Consider the following 17,220-nt stretch of genomic DNA (forward strand, 5'->3'; position numbering starts at 1 on the left):
GTCACTAGTACTGCTAGAACTAGACCTATCACTATTATCCTCATAATACTAGTTTATAGCCTTATCAAGGCTATCAGTAGACGAAGAAGCAACTGACATTTTTGACAAAAAAAAATCAGAACCTAAAGACGGAGAGAAGAAGAATACCTGGCTCTAGATGGAAGAGGACTCTAGACGTAGAGAAACTCCTAGACGAGGCTCTAGACGATGGATGTCAAGGAAGAAAATTTCTGAAATGAGAAGGGTTAAGGGAGGCATTCCACTATTTATAGGATGCTGACCTGGGTATTTGAAACAACACCACCAATACGAAAATGACACGTGGCATCTACCTCGAAAAACTAAATCGACAAGATTAGTCGCTAATAAAAAAATAACACGTGGCGCATTGATTTATTAACCAATTATATACGTCCAAGGACGTGTTGGCAGCTCACCCAACTCGTTGGACGACCCACATGGACAAGGGGGCAACTGATGGTGTCACAAAAAACATCAACTCCTGAACTCGTCCATATGGCTCGTCCAATGAAAGACAAGCTAGGGCGAACCAGACAAGCGAAGTGATCATCCCAAGCGTCCTTGCTAACATTGTCCATCTTTGGATGGACAAGATCCCATGGGAATCTTATCCATCCTTAATCATTTGGACAAGGACAAGCCGTCCTAGATAGTCTCGTCCGTCCTTAATGAAAAATGGACGAGTTCACTGGATTAAACTACTAAGTGCCAAATTCTACATTAACTACTATGGAACGATCCGTCCAACTGAGGTAACTTCCATAGCGGTTATGGAAGTTACCCCCAATTCTCCGGACTCCTCGACATTAGGAACGATTATTAAGCAGATAACCGTTACAGACATACTATATAAGGATTCTTCGATGAGAGGTAAGGCATTCAGACATTTTTTATTCAAGAAAATACTCCCTTTTTACAGAGAATTTCAAGTTCACTAACTTCGCCATCAAAGGACTTTTGGTCGGTCCCCACCGGTCTCCTCTAATTCAGTGTTCTTGTTTACAGGATACAGCCCAAAGATCATCAGCGTTCGAGACTTATCAACCTACTGATATCCAAGGAACTATCAGGAGGTACATTGGTCATTTTTTGGGTTTCGGGGGTATTTTGGTAATTTTTTGGATTTCGGGAGTATTTTGGTCATTTTTTGGGTTTCGGATGTATTTTGGTAATTTTTGGGGTTTGGGGGGTATTTTGGTAATTTTTTTTTGGTTTCGGGAGTATTTTGGTCATTTTTTGTGTTTTGGGGGTAATTTTAGGTTTCGGGGGTATTTTGGTAATTTTTTGGGTTGCATGGGTATTTTGGTTATTTTTTGAGTTTTTGGGGATATTTTGGTCATTTTTAGGTTTTAGGGGTATTTTTGTCATTTTTTAGGTTTTGGGGGTATTTTGGTAATTTTAAATTTGGGGGTATTTTGATCATTTTTGAATATTTTAGAGTACTTTGGTCATTTTCACTTTAGTGGCATTTTGGTAATTTTGATAATTGGGTAATTGGATGGGTTGGGGTTTACCCATAATAATTGGGTTGGGTTGGATTTGGGTTAGAAGGAATTAGTTAAATGAGTTTTAATTGGGTAAATGAGTTTTATATACCAATCCAACTATACCCACCCCAAACTCACTCATTTGCCACCCCTACTTGAAAGTTAATTTCAAAGTTCAATCCAACTGGTCATGAACTATAAGAAATAATGCTTGTAGAAGGGCACTACAGGTCAGGACTCGGGAGTCTTTTCACAATTCTTGATTAATGAACTACAGGTCACACACCTTTATGAGTGAGAGAGCGCACAGCCATTCTACTCAATTTTGCATCATGTGCAGAAGTCACATACCATCTATTCCAATGCTATGAGGTGTCCTCTTTCCATCGGATAATTCTTCTATAATTCAGTTAGGCATCAGGGGCCTCATCATTGAAAATCTTTTGCTTTTTTTTTTTTTTTTTTTCACTCTATTTTTCCTACTTCTAAATGTTGGGTGCTGTATGGCTTCTAGATAGCAAGATTATTAATCTCAATCATTGATACTTGAAGACATACGAAATATTGAAAGAAATTCACTGTTAAATGGAAATGGGAACCAAAAAGAGGATAAAAAAAGCTGTTGTGGAATACTAAAATATAGTCACTCATGTTGAGAGGAAGCCAAAATGTCTTAATTTATGCAATCATAGTTGTTGTGCTCCTATACCACATTTAGAAAGGAACATAAAGAGAAAGATATCATAGATAAAAACACAATAGAGACAACAGAAATTGAAAAAAAAAGACACAGAAAATCCATAGGTTTGCTTATCCATTCTACTTTCATATACTAGCAAAAAAATATCTACCTACTGGAAAGCAGAAAGTTATGAGCATATAAAGCTCTCTTACTGCAGATAAATTTTTTACAAGAATAAGAAACTGATACTTTAATGCAAAAATGTGTCTTTATGTATGTTACATAGTAATCTCCCAAGGATTTTTAAATTTTTTTTCCTTTTTCCGTTTCAATTAAAGAATGCTCAAAGAGCTGAATTCACAACCAAAATCCTGTTGTGTTTGTGTGTATTTACATCTATGTATACAAACTTTACTTAAGCCCTCAGACAATTAAAACCAATCAGTTCTAGATGATTGTGCCGACTTCAGAAATGTACTCAGTTCAAAACTAGAAAGTGGATATACCTTCTCTGTGAGATATTTAAATGCCACCTTCTTTTGTCCTGCTTCATATATATTGCATTGGGAGTGTATCTGATATCACAATATAGATACAAAATCTTTATTCACCTAGAGTAGGAAAAAACTTGAAACCTTTTAAATGTTCAAACCAACAAATAATAGAATTTGGTTAATAAAAATAGCACCTGTGATTCCACACTGGCACAAACAGCATAAATGCCTCAGTTTTTGAGAGAATGGGCAGAGTAGCTGTGTGATGGGCAAGTATGTAATAAGTTAGGCAACGTTTCAAAGTTTTAAGGAAAATAGCATCTCGAGTTTTAGAAACTCGAGATCCATATTAAAACCCTAGTCCCAAAGACTCGTTTTGCGAGTACTTGACTGGACGATTTGGACTGAAAATGCCACATAGATCTCGAGTCTTTAAGACTCGAGTTCCACGCAAAAAAAGTTTTCCCCTATAGTGGCGTTTTTAAGTCCTATAGTGACGTTTTAAAGCCCTATAGCGGTTTTTTCCTGCAAAATTTTTTTATAAGTGTGATCACTCCATATCAGGTTCTGGGAGCCCTATAGTGGTGTTTTTAAGCCTTATAGTGACGTTTTAAATTCTTATAGCAGCGCTTTTATGCAATTTATAGAAATTTAGTCTTTAAAACTCGATTTCCACGTGGATTTTTTTCCACATTAGACCCATCCGCTTACAAATCGAGACTTAAAAACTCGAGTTTTATCTTGGAACTTGAGTTTTATCTTGGAACTCGAGTTTTAGACACTCGAGATGTTAGTTTTCAATATTATTTTGAAATGTGACAACTAATTAAATTTTTTAATATTTATTGTTATTTAGAAAAAAAATTCCTCAGTTTCTGGTATAATTGTTGTAAAGATGCACTTTCCCATATCTAACTCGAGGATGCCGCTGTTTGGTCCCATAAAAAAAAACAATGGTGAATGGTCACTCGAATGCATCTGTCGCCAATATGAGAACTGAGAAGGGTCTGCTCCAATGAGCATTAATTGTCTTGTCATGTTGTAAAAAGTGACACCTGAAGCCAATGTTTGAAGACATTAACTATTATTCTTTATTTTTCGGCCAAAATGGCCCATTAGCATTAATTTTTGAAATATTTAGCAACAGAGCACTGTTTTGGAAATAATTAGGGAAATACCACTTTTTCTGGTACTTGAGCATGGTGAGCTCGAGTACCATCTTTTCATTGGTCAAACATCTTCTCAAAAAAAAAAAAACGCCGCTATAGGGCCCGAAAACGTCACTATAGGGATTAAAAACGCCACTATAGGGCCCCTTGAACCTGTTATGGGGACTTATAAAAAAATTTTGCAGGGAAACGCCGCTATAAGACCCAAAAACGTCACTATAGGGCTTAAAAACGCCACTATAGGGCCCCTTAACCTGTTATGGGGACTTAAAAAATTTTTTTGCAGGAAAACGCCGCTATAGGGCCCGAAAACGTCACTATAGGGCCCCTAGCCTGGTATGGGGGCTTAAAAGCGCCGCTATAGGGACCGAAAACGTCACTATAGGGCTTAAAAACGCCACTATAGGGCTCCTTGAATATGGGGCAATGGTGGATTAAAAAAACATGGTACTCGAGCTCACCAAGCTCGAGTACCAGAAAAAGTGGTATTTCCCTAATTATTTCCGAAACAGTGTTCTGTTACTAAATATTTCAAAAATTAATGCTAATGGGCCATTTTGGCCTTATTTTTCAATGAGAGAAATTTCTTGAAACAAGGAATTTTAATCTCACCTAGAAACAGTAATATCTGTGCTTTCCATCATCATAGTCACGAAGGCACTGCGCTTTGCGGTCCTTTGTGAACGAGTTATGCTTCTTATTTATAAATCTCAATTGTAGTGACAAGAAATTCTTGTGTCAGTTTGCTCCTTGTTTAATTTTTACATGTCTACCAATAATAATTTTGTATATTTGATTTCTTTTTTAAACATCGAGATTGCATTAAAGGTTCAAGACAAACTATTTTAGTACATATCATTGAAATTAGAGTTTAGAATCTCTCAAATGTCAACACACAACTATCATTCAATTATTCAAATGTACATATCAAATATAAAAGGCTGTACCAACCTTGCATATTTGATATGTACGTTTGTTTTTACACGTATTGAAAAGAATGATTTGGTAATTTAATAGTAGGAAGTGAGGAGATATCAACTTTGATTCTTCTAATAAAGAACAATAGACCATATCACAGAGTTAAAAAAATTCTAAACAAATATTATCAAATGAGCAAAATACTTTGAAGTCTAGGCTTTTCAAAGTCGTATTTAATTTTTCTTTTACAAATATTTTTTGTTAGGAGGTTGGCAAAAATTGGAATTAACTGAACTGTAATTTATTTTTTTAGATAACTTAAATTCACTTTATTTTCATAGTGAATTTATCTACAGTTTTGAAGGCCTTATTTTTTGAAGGTATAATGATACTTTTATCTAACTTATTTTTTAAGTAAACTATTTAAGATTAGTATAAATTATTTTATTTTTTAAATTCATGGAAAATTAATGGCAACAAAAAATTCTCAACAACTTTTATTTTGCCTGCAACCATTTTAACCTTTTGTATTCCGACAATTAGATTTTCTTTTATGAATTTCGCAGTTCAAATTTGTGATCTCTTTTAACATCATAACCTTTTTAACAATTGCTAAATCGTCACCAATAATTATGTTTCTTTGAATTTCTGGTGGTAGCAAATGATTTTTTTGCTGGGAAAATGTTTGGTTCCAAACTGGTTTAGAATTATCTTTCTTCAATCTTTTATATGGTGATTGAAGAGACCACTCACGTATAATTTTAGTCACACTAATTTTATATAAGTCATGTGATTTATTTAAATAATACACACGAATAATCTTATAAATCACCACGTAATAAGTTAAAAAAGATAGCTCCAAATCAATTTGGAGCAAAATTTTGTTTTTTTTTTCATGTCTCCTAAAAATGTCAATTTCATCAAGTCCAGCCACTATGTGATTGTAAAATTATTTTTTTATTTTTTATTTTTTTGCTCTTGTAAAATTATTCAATTCTACAATAGTAGTTCTTATTCTCAAATAAGTGTGGATCCCACCATGGGTCCCACACAAGAGCATACACTTGTTGTGAAAAGAGATAGAGCTCTTACTTTAGAACGGAACAATTTCTCCTATGTGATTCTTTCTTGTGCATTCGTTGGCTCTAAGAAGTAAGTTAACAAAAATGTTTTAAAACTTAGAAATGAACTCCTATAATTAATGTTAAAGTACATGAGAAAGACCATTCATGACCAGTTTTGCAAATTTTGATCAAATATTAAAATAGAAAATGTATACATTTTTTTTTTCTATTTTAATTGCCCACTTTTCAAATACTCTACCTATCTCTCATCATTGTTAAAAATCTCACACTTTTCATTTTGTGGTATATCTTATTAAAACCATTTGATAAATTTCTTTTTTCTTCCCCACACTCCCCAATGCCCAACAACATCATCTCATGTATGGGCAAGCAAACCTACACTCAAACCTAGACCTAAACCCAATAGTAGACTCGACCCAACCATGAATCCACCACCAACCAAAGTAACAATTGGGCCTTCCCAAACCTCATTTCCCCTAAAAGTTTCTTATGTCCTCAAAGCCGTCACCTCATGAGACCACTAACCCAAATTCCTTTCAAATTGCGTCATCATCACCACCAAAACCTAAACCTAAACCCTAAAACTGAAATCCATCAAATAAAAAATATTCAACATCTTGTCTTCCAAGCCTGGCTGAGAATGGTAGTGAGGTCACTTTCATGCAATGTGCAAGGTTGAAATTCTCTCAAGCATCTATTCTTTCAACCATCTATGTAATGCTAGTCTATTCCTCTCCCCTTGATTGACCTCCTCCCACCCTCGATATTTTGTTATAGAGTTCATCTAACTTGTGCACAAATTAATTCGTATAACGACCCAAATAAGTTGTGGTGAGCCGAACTCAGTTCTCTCAAGAGTCTCAATACTTACTTTAGGCTCTTTTCAATGACCCAAGATTCCGTATTGGCTTTGGATCAGGAAATTGTCCCAAAAAGATCCCACAACAATATACCTCAAATTTAACTAATAAAAATACAATTAACCTTTATAAATGAATAAAATAATTTAAAATAAATATTTCTTACACTCTCATCAATTACCAATACCATATAAGGGGCAAAAAAACAAATTCTTGTTATTTGATATTAAAAAAAGAAAAAGAAAAAAGATATGATTGTCTTTTTCGCCTTGTCCACCTCTATGATATCACAATCCTTTTGAACTAGACATTGGTCCCAGTCTCTACTTCCATTCCAGCTAGCCAAATGTGGCACATAACTATTGGGCGACTCGTTGCTATTAGAAATGAGCAACTTCAATGTAGGACGAGTCGCTGTGAGCTTTTAATGGCAGTTAACTTGTTGACAGCTCCTATGATTGTGCCCGAGGAACTCGAACTTCTGTTATGAATTAAAATGTTGAATTTGCAAATTTAATGGTCTGTTTGATAGAGCATTTTAAACACATATTTTTAGTTTTTAAACAATATTACACGTATTTTCACATACTATTTCACCCACACATATTTTAAAAAAGTACAAACAACATTATTTAAACTCCTTTACTAAACAGGCCCTAAAGCTGTAAAAGGTCTATGTCTTTCAGCCTTTTTCATTAGGACCGCCAAAAGGAATTAACAAGTTATATTTGGTCCATGCTGAAGGTTCATTGTCTTGAATTACTTGTACAAGCTTCTTAAATTCGATTAAATTTAAATCGCCATCAATTTTGAAATATGTCAATTTTTATTTTACGTGTACGAATTCATGATGGGTTTGCATCCTTATGAAAATCATGAAGGTCCTTGGAATTCAGAAAGCGAAATTGCATGAGTAGAAAATGTTACATCCATAGTTTCACTTTCAAACGTATATGGTTGAGCTATATAGTTCATAGATTTATTTGTTAGGTATATAGAGTAAAGTCATATACATTGGATATTAATGGGAAGAGTGAAAGATTAATATAATATGATTGAGCTCATACTCTTAGGTTTTGATTTTTTTAGTTAAATCTGTTTCTATATGTTATATTAACTATTCAAGGAATCTCTATATGTTATATTTAAAAATTATAAATATGCAAATAAACTAAAAGCATAAAAGTAAAAGTAGTTGATGTCAAAAGAGGCACTAATCGATCACAGATGATAAATGCCATTGCAACTTGCGTGCATGTTATATATAATAGTTAGTAATATAATTACTATTTTAATTTCGAAATGTCGCTGTGAATGTCTCTTTCTTTACGCTGTCCTGTTATTCTATACTTCTATATGAAGTTATGATCCGAATTCAGCTATATGTCGTTGGCAATATATACCTTTTTTTCTTTTCTCTTTTTCTGTGGTGTTTAAGCCCTGAAAAGTGAATTAGGACCTTTCAAATTTCAATAGACTGGCCTACCTAATTAAGAAATAATAAAACTCCCACCTTTTTTTTTTCTTTCTTTTGATGAATTTCAGCCACTACCACAATTTTTTTTCCTGGTTTTTGATTAATAGTGAACAACAAAGCCCTAGCACGTTTTCGAATGAACTTGGTTTAATTCATGACTGGATTATTATTATGTAGATATGTTTAACCAAAAATTTAGGCAACTTTCTTTTGCCAATTGGTTATTCTGTTGACAATATAACTAACCTCATATATTTTTTGTTGTGGCCTTGAAATGACAGTTTTGCTTTCACATGCATATTGTTTGGTGATGTGTTGCTATTCGTTGAGAAAGAAAATAACTTTTGAAGAATCGTGACTCTTGTCGACATCAACTCGATACAATTTGAGGTCTAAGACCATACCTTTAAGTTAAGTATTTTTTATATATTTAAAAATGTATAAAATGATATTTATTTAACCAGCTATATTATAATTCCTTTTTAAATGCAAGACTATATATTAATTAAAATTTTGTGTTTAGATTATAAATTTCAAATTATCAATGTGGGTCACGAACAATCTCTGCCTCACATGTGAGTTTTTGTGTCATATATATCTAACCATCTCTGTGTCACATGTGAGTGTTTGCCTCTTTGTGAGTCACGAACAAGTCCTACTAATTTCCCTTTGCCTTATGAGTTTTTTTTTTCACTAACACTCACATGTGAGTCTTTGTCTCATATATACCCAACAATCTTTGCCTCACATGTGAGTTTTTACCTTTTTGTGGGCCACGAACAAGTCCTACTAATTTCCCTTTGCCTTCTCAGTTTTTTCCTTCACTAATGCATCATCCATGGGCTTCTTATACGCCATTCATAAGAATCCTGTGTCAACCTAGCACGCTCATCCATGGGAATCCGATCCACACTTCCATGTTCTCGTGCTACACTGTGATATAGCACTATTGACAATACTAATTTGTTTGGTCTTTTTCCAGGATTGTTTGGGTGAGCCTTTTTGGCTTGCTTTGTCCTTGCTTTGTCCTCACCACCTTGCCACACCACTTGTTGGGGAGTTAAGTCAATTAACACATTGGAGGAGATTCCAATTGAAATGTTAACATAACATCTAAAGACACCACTTAATCCATAAGATTAAATTTATGAGTTTGAGCTCTTAAATTAACCACTCCCTCTTGTCATTTTTATTCAATCTGAAATTTCACTCACACGTATATTTCCAACAATATGAGATATAATATATATAATAAATCATGTTAAAAGATATTATTTATACGTGTGTGTGTAAGTGTTTATTTTATGGATTAAAAAATTATTGATATATTTATCTTGATCACCTTAATTTTTTTAATATTATTTTTGCCTCTAGGCTACTCCACTTAATCCTATTTTGAAATAATCAATCTGAAGTTGGTTTTTATAAATTCTAATATTGAAAATTTTCTTTCTACCTAAGCAATTGTCAAAGCATTGTCAGTAAAATTCTATAAGCGATACTGTGGGGCTCAAAATTTGCGGTCCCAGCCCACCTTGTATTAAGGGCCCAAAGCCCAGGCCGAGGAGCCCTACAACCCAGGACGTATGATGAAAGTCCCTTAAAGGCCCAAGAATGTGGCCGAGGAGGATCTCACTCTCAACACCTCACAAAACGCCTGAAGTAAAGGACAAACTCAATACAAAAGCATTACAATGAAGAAAGCTGTCCACGCCGTAATGTGGAGCCCAGCACCTGACAAGCCCATACTCCAGACCTTGCTATTCAACTTTCCCCAACCACCCCCAACCACTCTGACGTATGGATTGATAGGACGAGTACTGACCCCAACGAAGGAAAAACTGACACGTAGGTGAAGAACGGGAAGTAAATACTAGTATAAAAGGGAAAGAGAGCGGAGACAAAAGGGGGGAGCCCATAAAAAAGGAGAATGGTGAGAATGAGACGCTCCTCGGACTAAGTCCGAGGAGACAAACCTTTTAAACCACATCCGTGTAAGGCTTAGCTATACAGGCCAAATCCACCTTCTTATGGACTTCCATGAAAATCATGACTAAACCGCCGCCCAATGACCAAGGTCCAGCCTTTCTATCCCACTCTCTATGAATTATATTGTTCGGGCCTTTTTATATACGAGACCAACGTTATTCTTGGGTCGTTAAAAATCGTGTCCCTACAGATACATACAATAAGAAAACAAACTAATTTTGATTATATAATCAAGAATTGTTAAAATACATATTTGAATATCTTTGCAATTAATTTCATTATTATATTTCTATTTTAGTAGTATTTCATTATCTTTTAACTCTTATATATATATATATATATATATATATGAATTTCTTATACATTTGTAAGATTTTAATCTAAATTATTAATTATATTATTTATATTGCTAATAACAAATTTATCAAGAAATCCAATTTAAGATTCAGTTAATTTGATTAAATTCAAATCAAATATGTTGTTTTTGAGAAGTTAACGGCAAACCACTTGACGGCAGTGAAGGGAATAGCCAAACTGACAGGAAATGATAGTTGCGGTACAAATTAATTGAAAAGAATGAAACTTTAAAAATGAAATTGAAAACATGTCAAACATAGAAAGAGTAATTTGTGATTTAGCATAAGTTTTAAGTGTAGTTTATTTGAGCTTTTGTTAGTTTTAGTTAATAGTGTTCACTAAGAAGTCAATTAAAAATATTTAGAAGTTTTAAATTTTTAATTAGTTTTAACTAAAAGTAATTGAAATTTAAAGTTTTTTTTTTTTGAGAGAGTTTCAACTTATGGCGTCCGCTCCTGATGATAGCTCTTTATCATCAGATCAAGACACCAATCAGTTTTTGGTGTAGGCGGGGATTAAATCCTAGATCTCTTATACAACCATCAGAGACTTTACCAGTTAAGTTAACTGGAACCCACGAAATTTAAGGTTTAAATTAATAATTCCTCTAAATTATGGGGGAATTATATAATCCATCATTAATTCTACCTAATGAGCCTTAAAAACAAACTTCATCAAGAACAGGCTACTTGCTTTCTCTAAAATATCGATGAAAAAACTGGGACAACTAAACAGGAAAGAAATTGAACGAAAATTTTTATTATACATGTGATCTTTTTAGTATTTACAATGAGTTATAACCAGACATTTTGATTTAAAACCTAAACGAGAAGCACATGTTGATGTGAGTCATGTGACCAAGATGCGACCAAGATGCAGAAACAGCCATTAAAAGAAGTCATTGATCTTATTCCAGGTAAGATCATGATCATTTTGTAGAAGAATAAGTCTAATAGACTTGCCAAGAGTCCCAAGACCATTTTAGTTTTTGTTTCGTTTTTTTATTTGATTTTATTATTAAAAAAAAAAAAAAAAAAGCTCTCACACAAGGGAAAAAGAATATTAGATTCTAACACAAATACAAAATATAAAAAAACGTGTTAGTTCAATTAGCAATTCCTATTATTTTCAATAGAAGCGTCCAATAATCAAATCCCCCCTCCCCCGCGCCAATGTATCAAATTATAAAATAAATAAAGAAATGTATAAAAGCTTCTAAAAAAATTCTAACGAACAAATTTTTTTTGGGGGGCGAATGGACTGAAAGCGATATGGGATTGAACATCAATGTTGTCATTATCAATTTTTTTTTTTTTTTTTTTTAAATGTTATCATTATTGGATTGAACAAATGACCAAAAGGAATAAATCTAGTTCCCCCTCCTCTCTCTCTCTCTCTCTCTCTCTCTCTCTCTCTCGGTTCTAAGAAGTAAAGGACTTGGTTTAGGTCCAATGCATTTAGTTCACTAGACCCGGTCAGATGGTGACACATATATAAAAGTGGACATATGTTATCATCTCAACGAATCCAATACTACTGGACACTAGGCCTAAGCCTGACCCAAAAGCAAACACATATTAGATAATTTATTTATATTTGTATATCCCATTTATTTGAACTAGTTTGTAACCCTATGTATATACATGAATACACTTAAAGATATACAATAAGATACCTAATATAATTCATATATATATATATATATATAATTTAAATACTATTGATAGTTATTTTTATATTTTGTTAACTTTTTAAAAAAAAATTGTACGGATATTATTGGGTATAAAATGTAAATTGTCAATTTTTTTTTAATTATTGTAAAGCATTTTTTTTTTTTTTTATGATTCATTTATTCTAGAGTCTTTGATTTTTGTACTTAATAACTCACTTGTACGAATATTTATAATGTGGTCCAACATTTGATTTTAAAATTAAATAAAATTCTTTAAAAATAAATAATTTAGGACACATGGTGCAAAATTGGAATTCTAATTTGAGTTTTTCTCAGTTTCATCTATTATTATATATATAGATGAATATTTATGATGTGGTCCTACATTTGATTCTAAAATTAAATAAAACTCTTTAAGAATAAATAATTTAGAACACATTGTGCAAAATTGGAACTCTAATTTGGAATTCTAATTTGAGTTTTTCTCAACTTCACTTATTATTATTATTTTTTATATATATAGATTCCTAAAAGAACTAGCATTATGAATTTGACAATAAAGCTCAGTTCATTATTATCTAAATAGGACAATACTATCAATAAAATTAAAAAAAGACAATAATATGTATGAATGTGGAAGTACTAAATGGTCTAAACGCATCTGGAAAATAATCACCAACCAGACTATTATGTATACAGTAGGTTCATCATAGTAAATAATTTTCCATGGCAGAAGAACTCATGAGTCACACATGTATAAGCCGTCAAATAGGACTGTGAAAGTTTCCAAAGATAAATAAATGAGAAATGAATGCAATGCATTTAATTAATAGAAGACTCAAAAAATCCATAAATCTGATATCTCACAGCTTCTAAGGGTTCACATAAAAAATGGGATAGAAGCAAATTGAGGCAATCTGAATGAGTCAAACACGAGCATAGTAATACGTCATGCTGGTTGATGGTCTAGGAAGCCAACACAATGCACAGAGAAGATAAAGTTCATTAATTGGGTGACTAAAGTTTTACTTTCTATTGCCAGGTTCACGCATTGGTATACGTACTTTATTTACATGGTCATATACCCATACGTAGAATTAGGGACGGAGCTACACTTAGCAATTGGGGGTGGATTCCACCCCCCCGGGCGCGCTCAAATTTTTAAAAAACTTCATAATAATGTATGCATATTTTGCAATTGTTTAAAATATTAGACTTAAAATCAATATTTGGCCCCTCTAAAAAATAAGAGCTGGCCTTGCAAAAAAGAATTGAGCAACTAATTATTGGGTTCCAAAAAATAGTTGATAAGAACAACAAACTATTCACCTTGTAACAAAAATAGTTGTTAATTTCAAATTTTTAGGTTTTTTCCTCTCTTAATTGGTAGTTTTGGTTGTTGAGTTCAAAAAGTAAGTTTTTAATAAAATAAAATTTCTCTTAGAGTTATCTTATTTTATTTGGGACTAAGTCTTTTTGTTGTTTTTGTTAAGTTTCAAATTGTTTGTCAATTCTTAATTAGTTAGTCACAAAACATTAAATGAAAAAAAAAAAAAAAAACTACACTGAGGATATGTGACATTAGGGAGCAACAATACTTAAAAATCAATTTTCTATTGTTAAGTTTCCAATTGTTTTTCAACGCTTTATTTAGACTAAAAATGTTGAATGATAAAAAAATAGAGGATAATTTTATGTTAGGGGTAAAAATGTAGCTATGCAAATGTATTTATGTATGAATATGTAATTTGGCCCCCCAAACTAAAATTTATGGCTACACCCCTACGTAGAATGACATGGTTTAATTGGAAATGGTCCTGCATGGTTTATAAAACCGAGTAGATTTTGTCTTGCTTGGGGTTTTACTTTTACTGTTATACTCAGTAAAATACTAATATTTATATAAAGTTTTATAAAAGTATTTTAGTTTGACTAATTCTTTTGGATTTTTCTCTTTGGATCGGTTTTTATGTGATTTAGAAATATTTCTAAACTTTACCTTTAATAAGGAAAAAACTTGAGGACAACCCAATAAAAATATATTTTCAACTTCTTTTAAAATACTTACAAGCCTAAAATCATCCACTAGCCTAAGAGCCTAAGGATTAATAGGACTTAAGAAAACTGCAAGTACAAGGGAAATTAACTTACAAGCCTAAAATCTTACACAAGCCCAAGAGCTTAAGGATTACTTGGTTTGCCTACCTGCCTAGATAGAAATCTCTTGACAGAGAAATGAAATTTGTGTGGTCCTATTTTCTCTTGGATGTTGTGTGATCCAGGACCATTTTGACATTTTCCTGGAAGAACGCATCTTCTATTTATAAGAATACACTCGCTCAGAACAAGAAATATAAAAATGCATCAAAAAAATTAAATTAAAAGAAAAAAATTTCTCATAAAAATTTTCTAAAAATATTTCCAATGACAATGCCTTTAAGGCATTCTTTAAATTTTCCCTTAATTAGAATTTTGTGTTTTTATCATAAATATTACAAGGAAATAATCATGAAAAATGTTGCAATTTAAAATAAGAAGAAGAATTATTAGTCGACAAGCAAAGACAGAAACAAAATTAGACTTTTAGTTGAACCACAGTGAACCGCGTGCGAAACAAGTATTGTACTTTATTTTGTTTACAACACCTTGATTATGATTTGTCTCGAAAATTACTTCGGAAAGAGCGAGGGCCATGATATAATTGTGTTTGCGTCATGCCTGATTCTCTATTTTAGTCTTTTCCTCTTTGCTAGGCTTTCCTTGATTTTTATGCTTACGTACGTCCACATGTAAATCGCAACTTAAATTTGTTTCTATTGGCTTCCTTTTCAACTTTTGTGTGTGTGTGTGTGTGGGGAGAGAAATGGCTTCCTTTTTTTTTATTTTTTATTTTATTAAACCAAGAGTCTATTGCAAACTAACCCGCAAAGAAATGGGTATCAAAAGATACAGTAGTTTCAGGATTTACAGAAACATTAGGGGCGCTATCACTAGCACAATCAAAATTTAATACATCCAACAAAGAAAAAGGAGGAGTAACATAATAAACAAAATCCTCGCGTTGTGAACTTCCTATTTTAGCAAGTAAGTCAGCAGCGTGGTTGGCCTCCCTATAGCAGTGGCTGAGCTGGACCTGATGGAAAGCTTGGAGAATGTCCCTGCATTCAGCTACCAATGGCCAGGTTAGCCTATTAGAAGAAGATGAGGAGGAATAGACCTTGACAACATCAGAGGAATCAACATTAACTATAAGATAATATATATTAAGTTGTCTTGCCATGCGAAGCCCTTCTCTCAAAGCCCAAAGTTCAGCCATTAGGACCGTGGCAGTGTCTAATGGTTTAGAGAAACCTTGGTATGCCATGGTGCTGAGAGGGCAGAGTAGAGGAGCAATTGTCATGCAACCAATCTAATAGAGGGAGGCCGAATGAGTTGTATAGACCTGTAGGAGGGCCAAGCCGGTTCCAAAAACTGACAGAGGAGGGACATTCTCTAAGCATGTGGCTAATGGACTCGGTTTGTGATTTACAGATGGAGCATCGCTGATCAAGGCTTAAACCCTGTGAACCCAAAACTTCTTTTACAGGTATGCTATTATGAGTACAAAGCCAAATAAAGAGGACGAGCTTCGAAGGAACTCTAAGCTTCCATATCCAAGTGAGAGAGGGAGTGTTTGGGTTCAAGGTATTTAAACCCTTTGCTGTAGTATAGGCAGTTCGAAGAGAGAAGACACCATCATTAGTGAAGGCCCAAGCAATCAAGTCTTCCTCTTGGGAAGCTAAATTGGTAGGGATAGCTTGAATGATTTTCAAAATATTATCAGGGAGATCAAAAGAGAGTTGTATGTTCCAATTGCCATATGTGTCAATGGCTTGGCTGACAAGTTGATTTTCCTCACCATAATTGAGAGGGGCAATTAATTGGGCTCTTAGAGGGCCGAGAGAAGTCCAGTTATCAAACCAAAAGGAAGTAGAGGCACCAGAGGTAATTACCTTCCGTATACCGCTATCCAGAAGGGGTTTGGCTACTTTACAAGCTGCCCATGTGCGGGAGCAAGAGCCTTTAGAGGTCCATGGGTTCCTGCTAGTATTGTTGGAGAGGTATTTAGCTTTTAGAACTTAAGCCCAAGGGAGTGGTCCTCATACAGTAATTTCTAGTTCAGTTTAGCAATAAGAGCGAGATTCCGCGGTCTTGTTTCAAGAATACCCAATCCACCATGGTCTTTAGGCCGAGTGACAGTGTCCCAATTCACAAGGTGCATCTTCCTTTTTTCTGGAGTTGAGCCCCAAAGGAAGTTTCTATTTGCATGGTCGATTTCTTTGCAAACTTTACTTGGCAGCAAGGCACCTTGCTTGACATAATCAGGAATTGCACCTGAAGATGACTTAATAAGGGTCCTACCAGCAAGGGATAGTAGCCTAGCTTGCCATCCTACTAGCTTTTCTTGCACCTTATGGATAATGAAGTTAAAGTTCCTAGCACCACGATCAGCAAATTTTAGCGGGAACCCAAGATACTTGTCAAATTTTCAGGTTTTGAGCATGCCCATAGAACTACAAATTGCTCTTCTAGTTTCTTCAGGAGTGTTTTTTGAGAAAAGGACTCTAGATTTTTCCTTACTAATTTTCTGCCCAGAGAGCTGACAAAAAGTAGTTAGCACTTCATCAATTGTCCCACTGTTCTTAAGACTAGCTTGGCTGAAAAGTATCAAGTCATCGGCAAAGAATAGATGGGAGAAGGTTGGCCTGAACCTAGAAGCTTTGATGGGCTTCCAAGAATTATTTGCAGTTTTATCATGAATAAGAAGCCCAAGATATTCAAGACACATAATAAAAATGTATGGTGATATCGGGTCTCCTTGCCAGATACCACGGGATGGACTAAAAGTAGGGAGCTTACCACCATTAAAAAGCACGGAAACAGAGGTTGACGAAATACAATCCATGATGATGGCTGATGGTGTCACAAATAATCCCAAGTCCATAACTCGTCCATATGTTTCGTCCAAC

At 33.9% G+C, this 17,220-nt stretch overlaps 2 protein-coding genes across 2 annotated transcripts in view; one reads left to right on the top strand and one right to left on the bottom strand.

Moving 5' to 3' along the window:
* The window catches only part of LOC126691692 (exocyst complex component EXO70H1-like), a 197,056-nt gene that overhangs the window by 20,258 nt on the left and 159,578 nt on the right, over positions 1 to 17,220 (top strand). The window lies entirely within an intron of this gene.
* Positions 1 to 17,220, bottom strand: part of LOC126690776 (probable pectate lyase 4) — a 63,393-nt gene that overhangs the window by 13,030 nt on the left and 33,143 nt on the right. The window contains exon 6 of the mRNA XM_050385904.1: positions 2,697 to 2,765. Within this exon, the coding sequence (XP_050241861.1) occupies positions 2,697 to 2,765 (69 nt within the window). The remainder of the gene's footprint in view (positions 1 to 2,696; positions 2,766 to 17,220) is intronic.

The sequence above is a fragment of the Quercus robur genome, chromosome 7 (genome assembly GCF_932294415.1).
Source record: "Quercus robur chromosome 7, dhQueRobu3.1, whole genome shotgun sequence".
NCBI lineage: Eukaryota > Viridiplantae > Streptophyta > Magnoliopsida > Fagales > Fagaceae > Quercus > Quercus robur.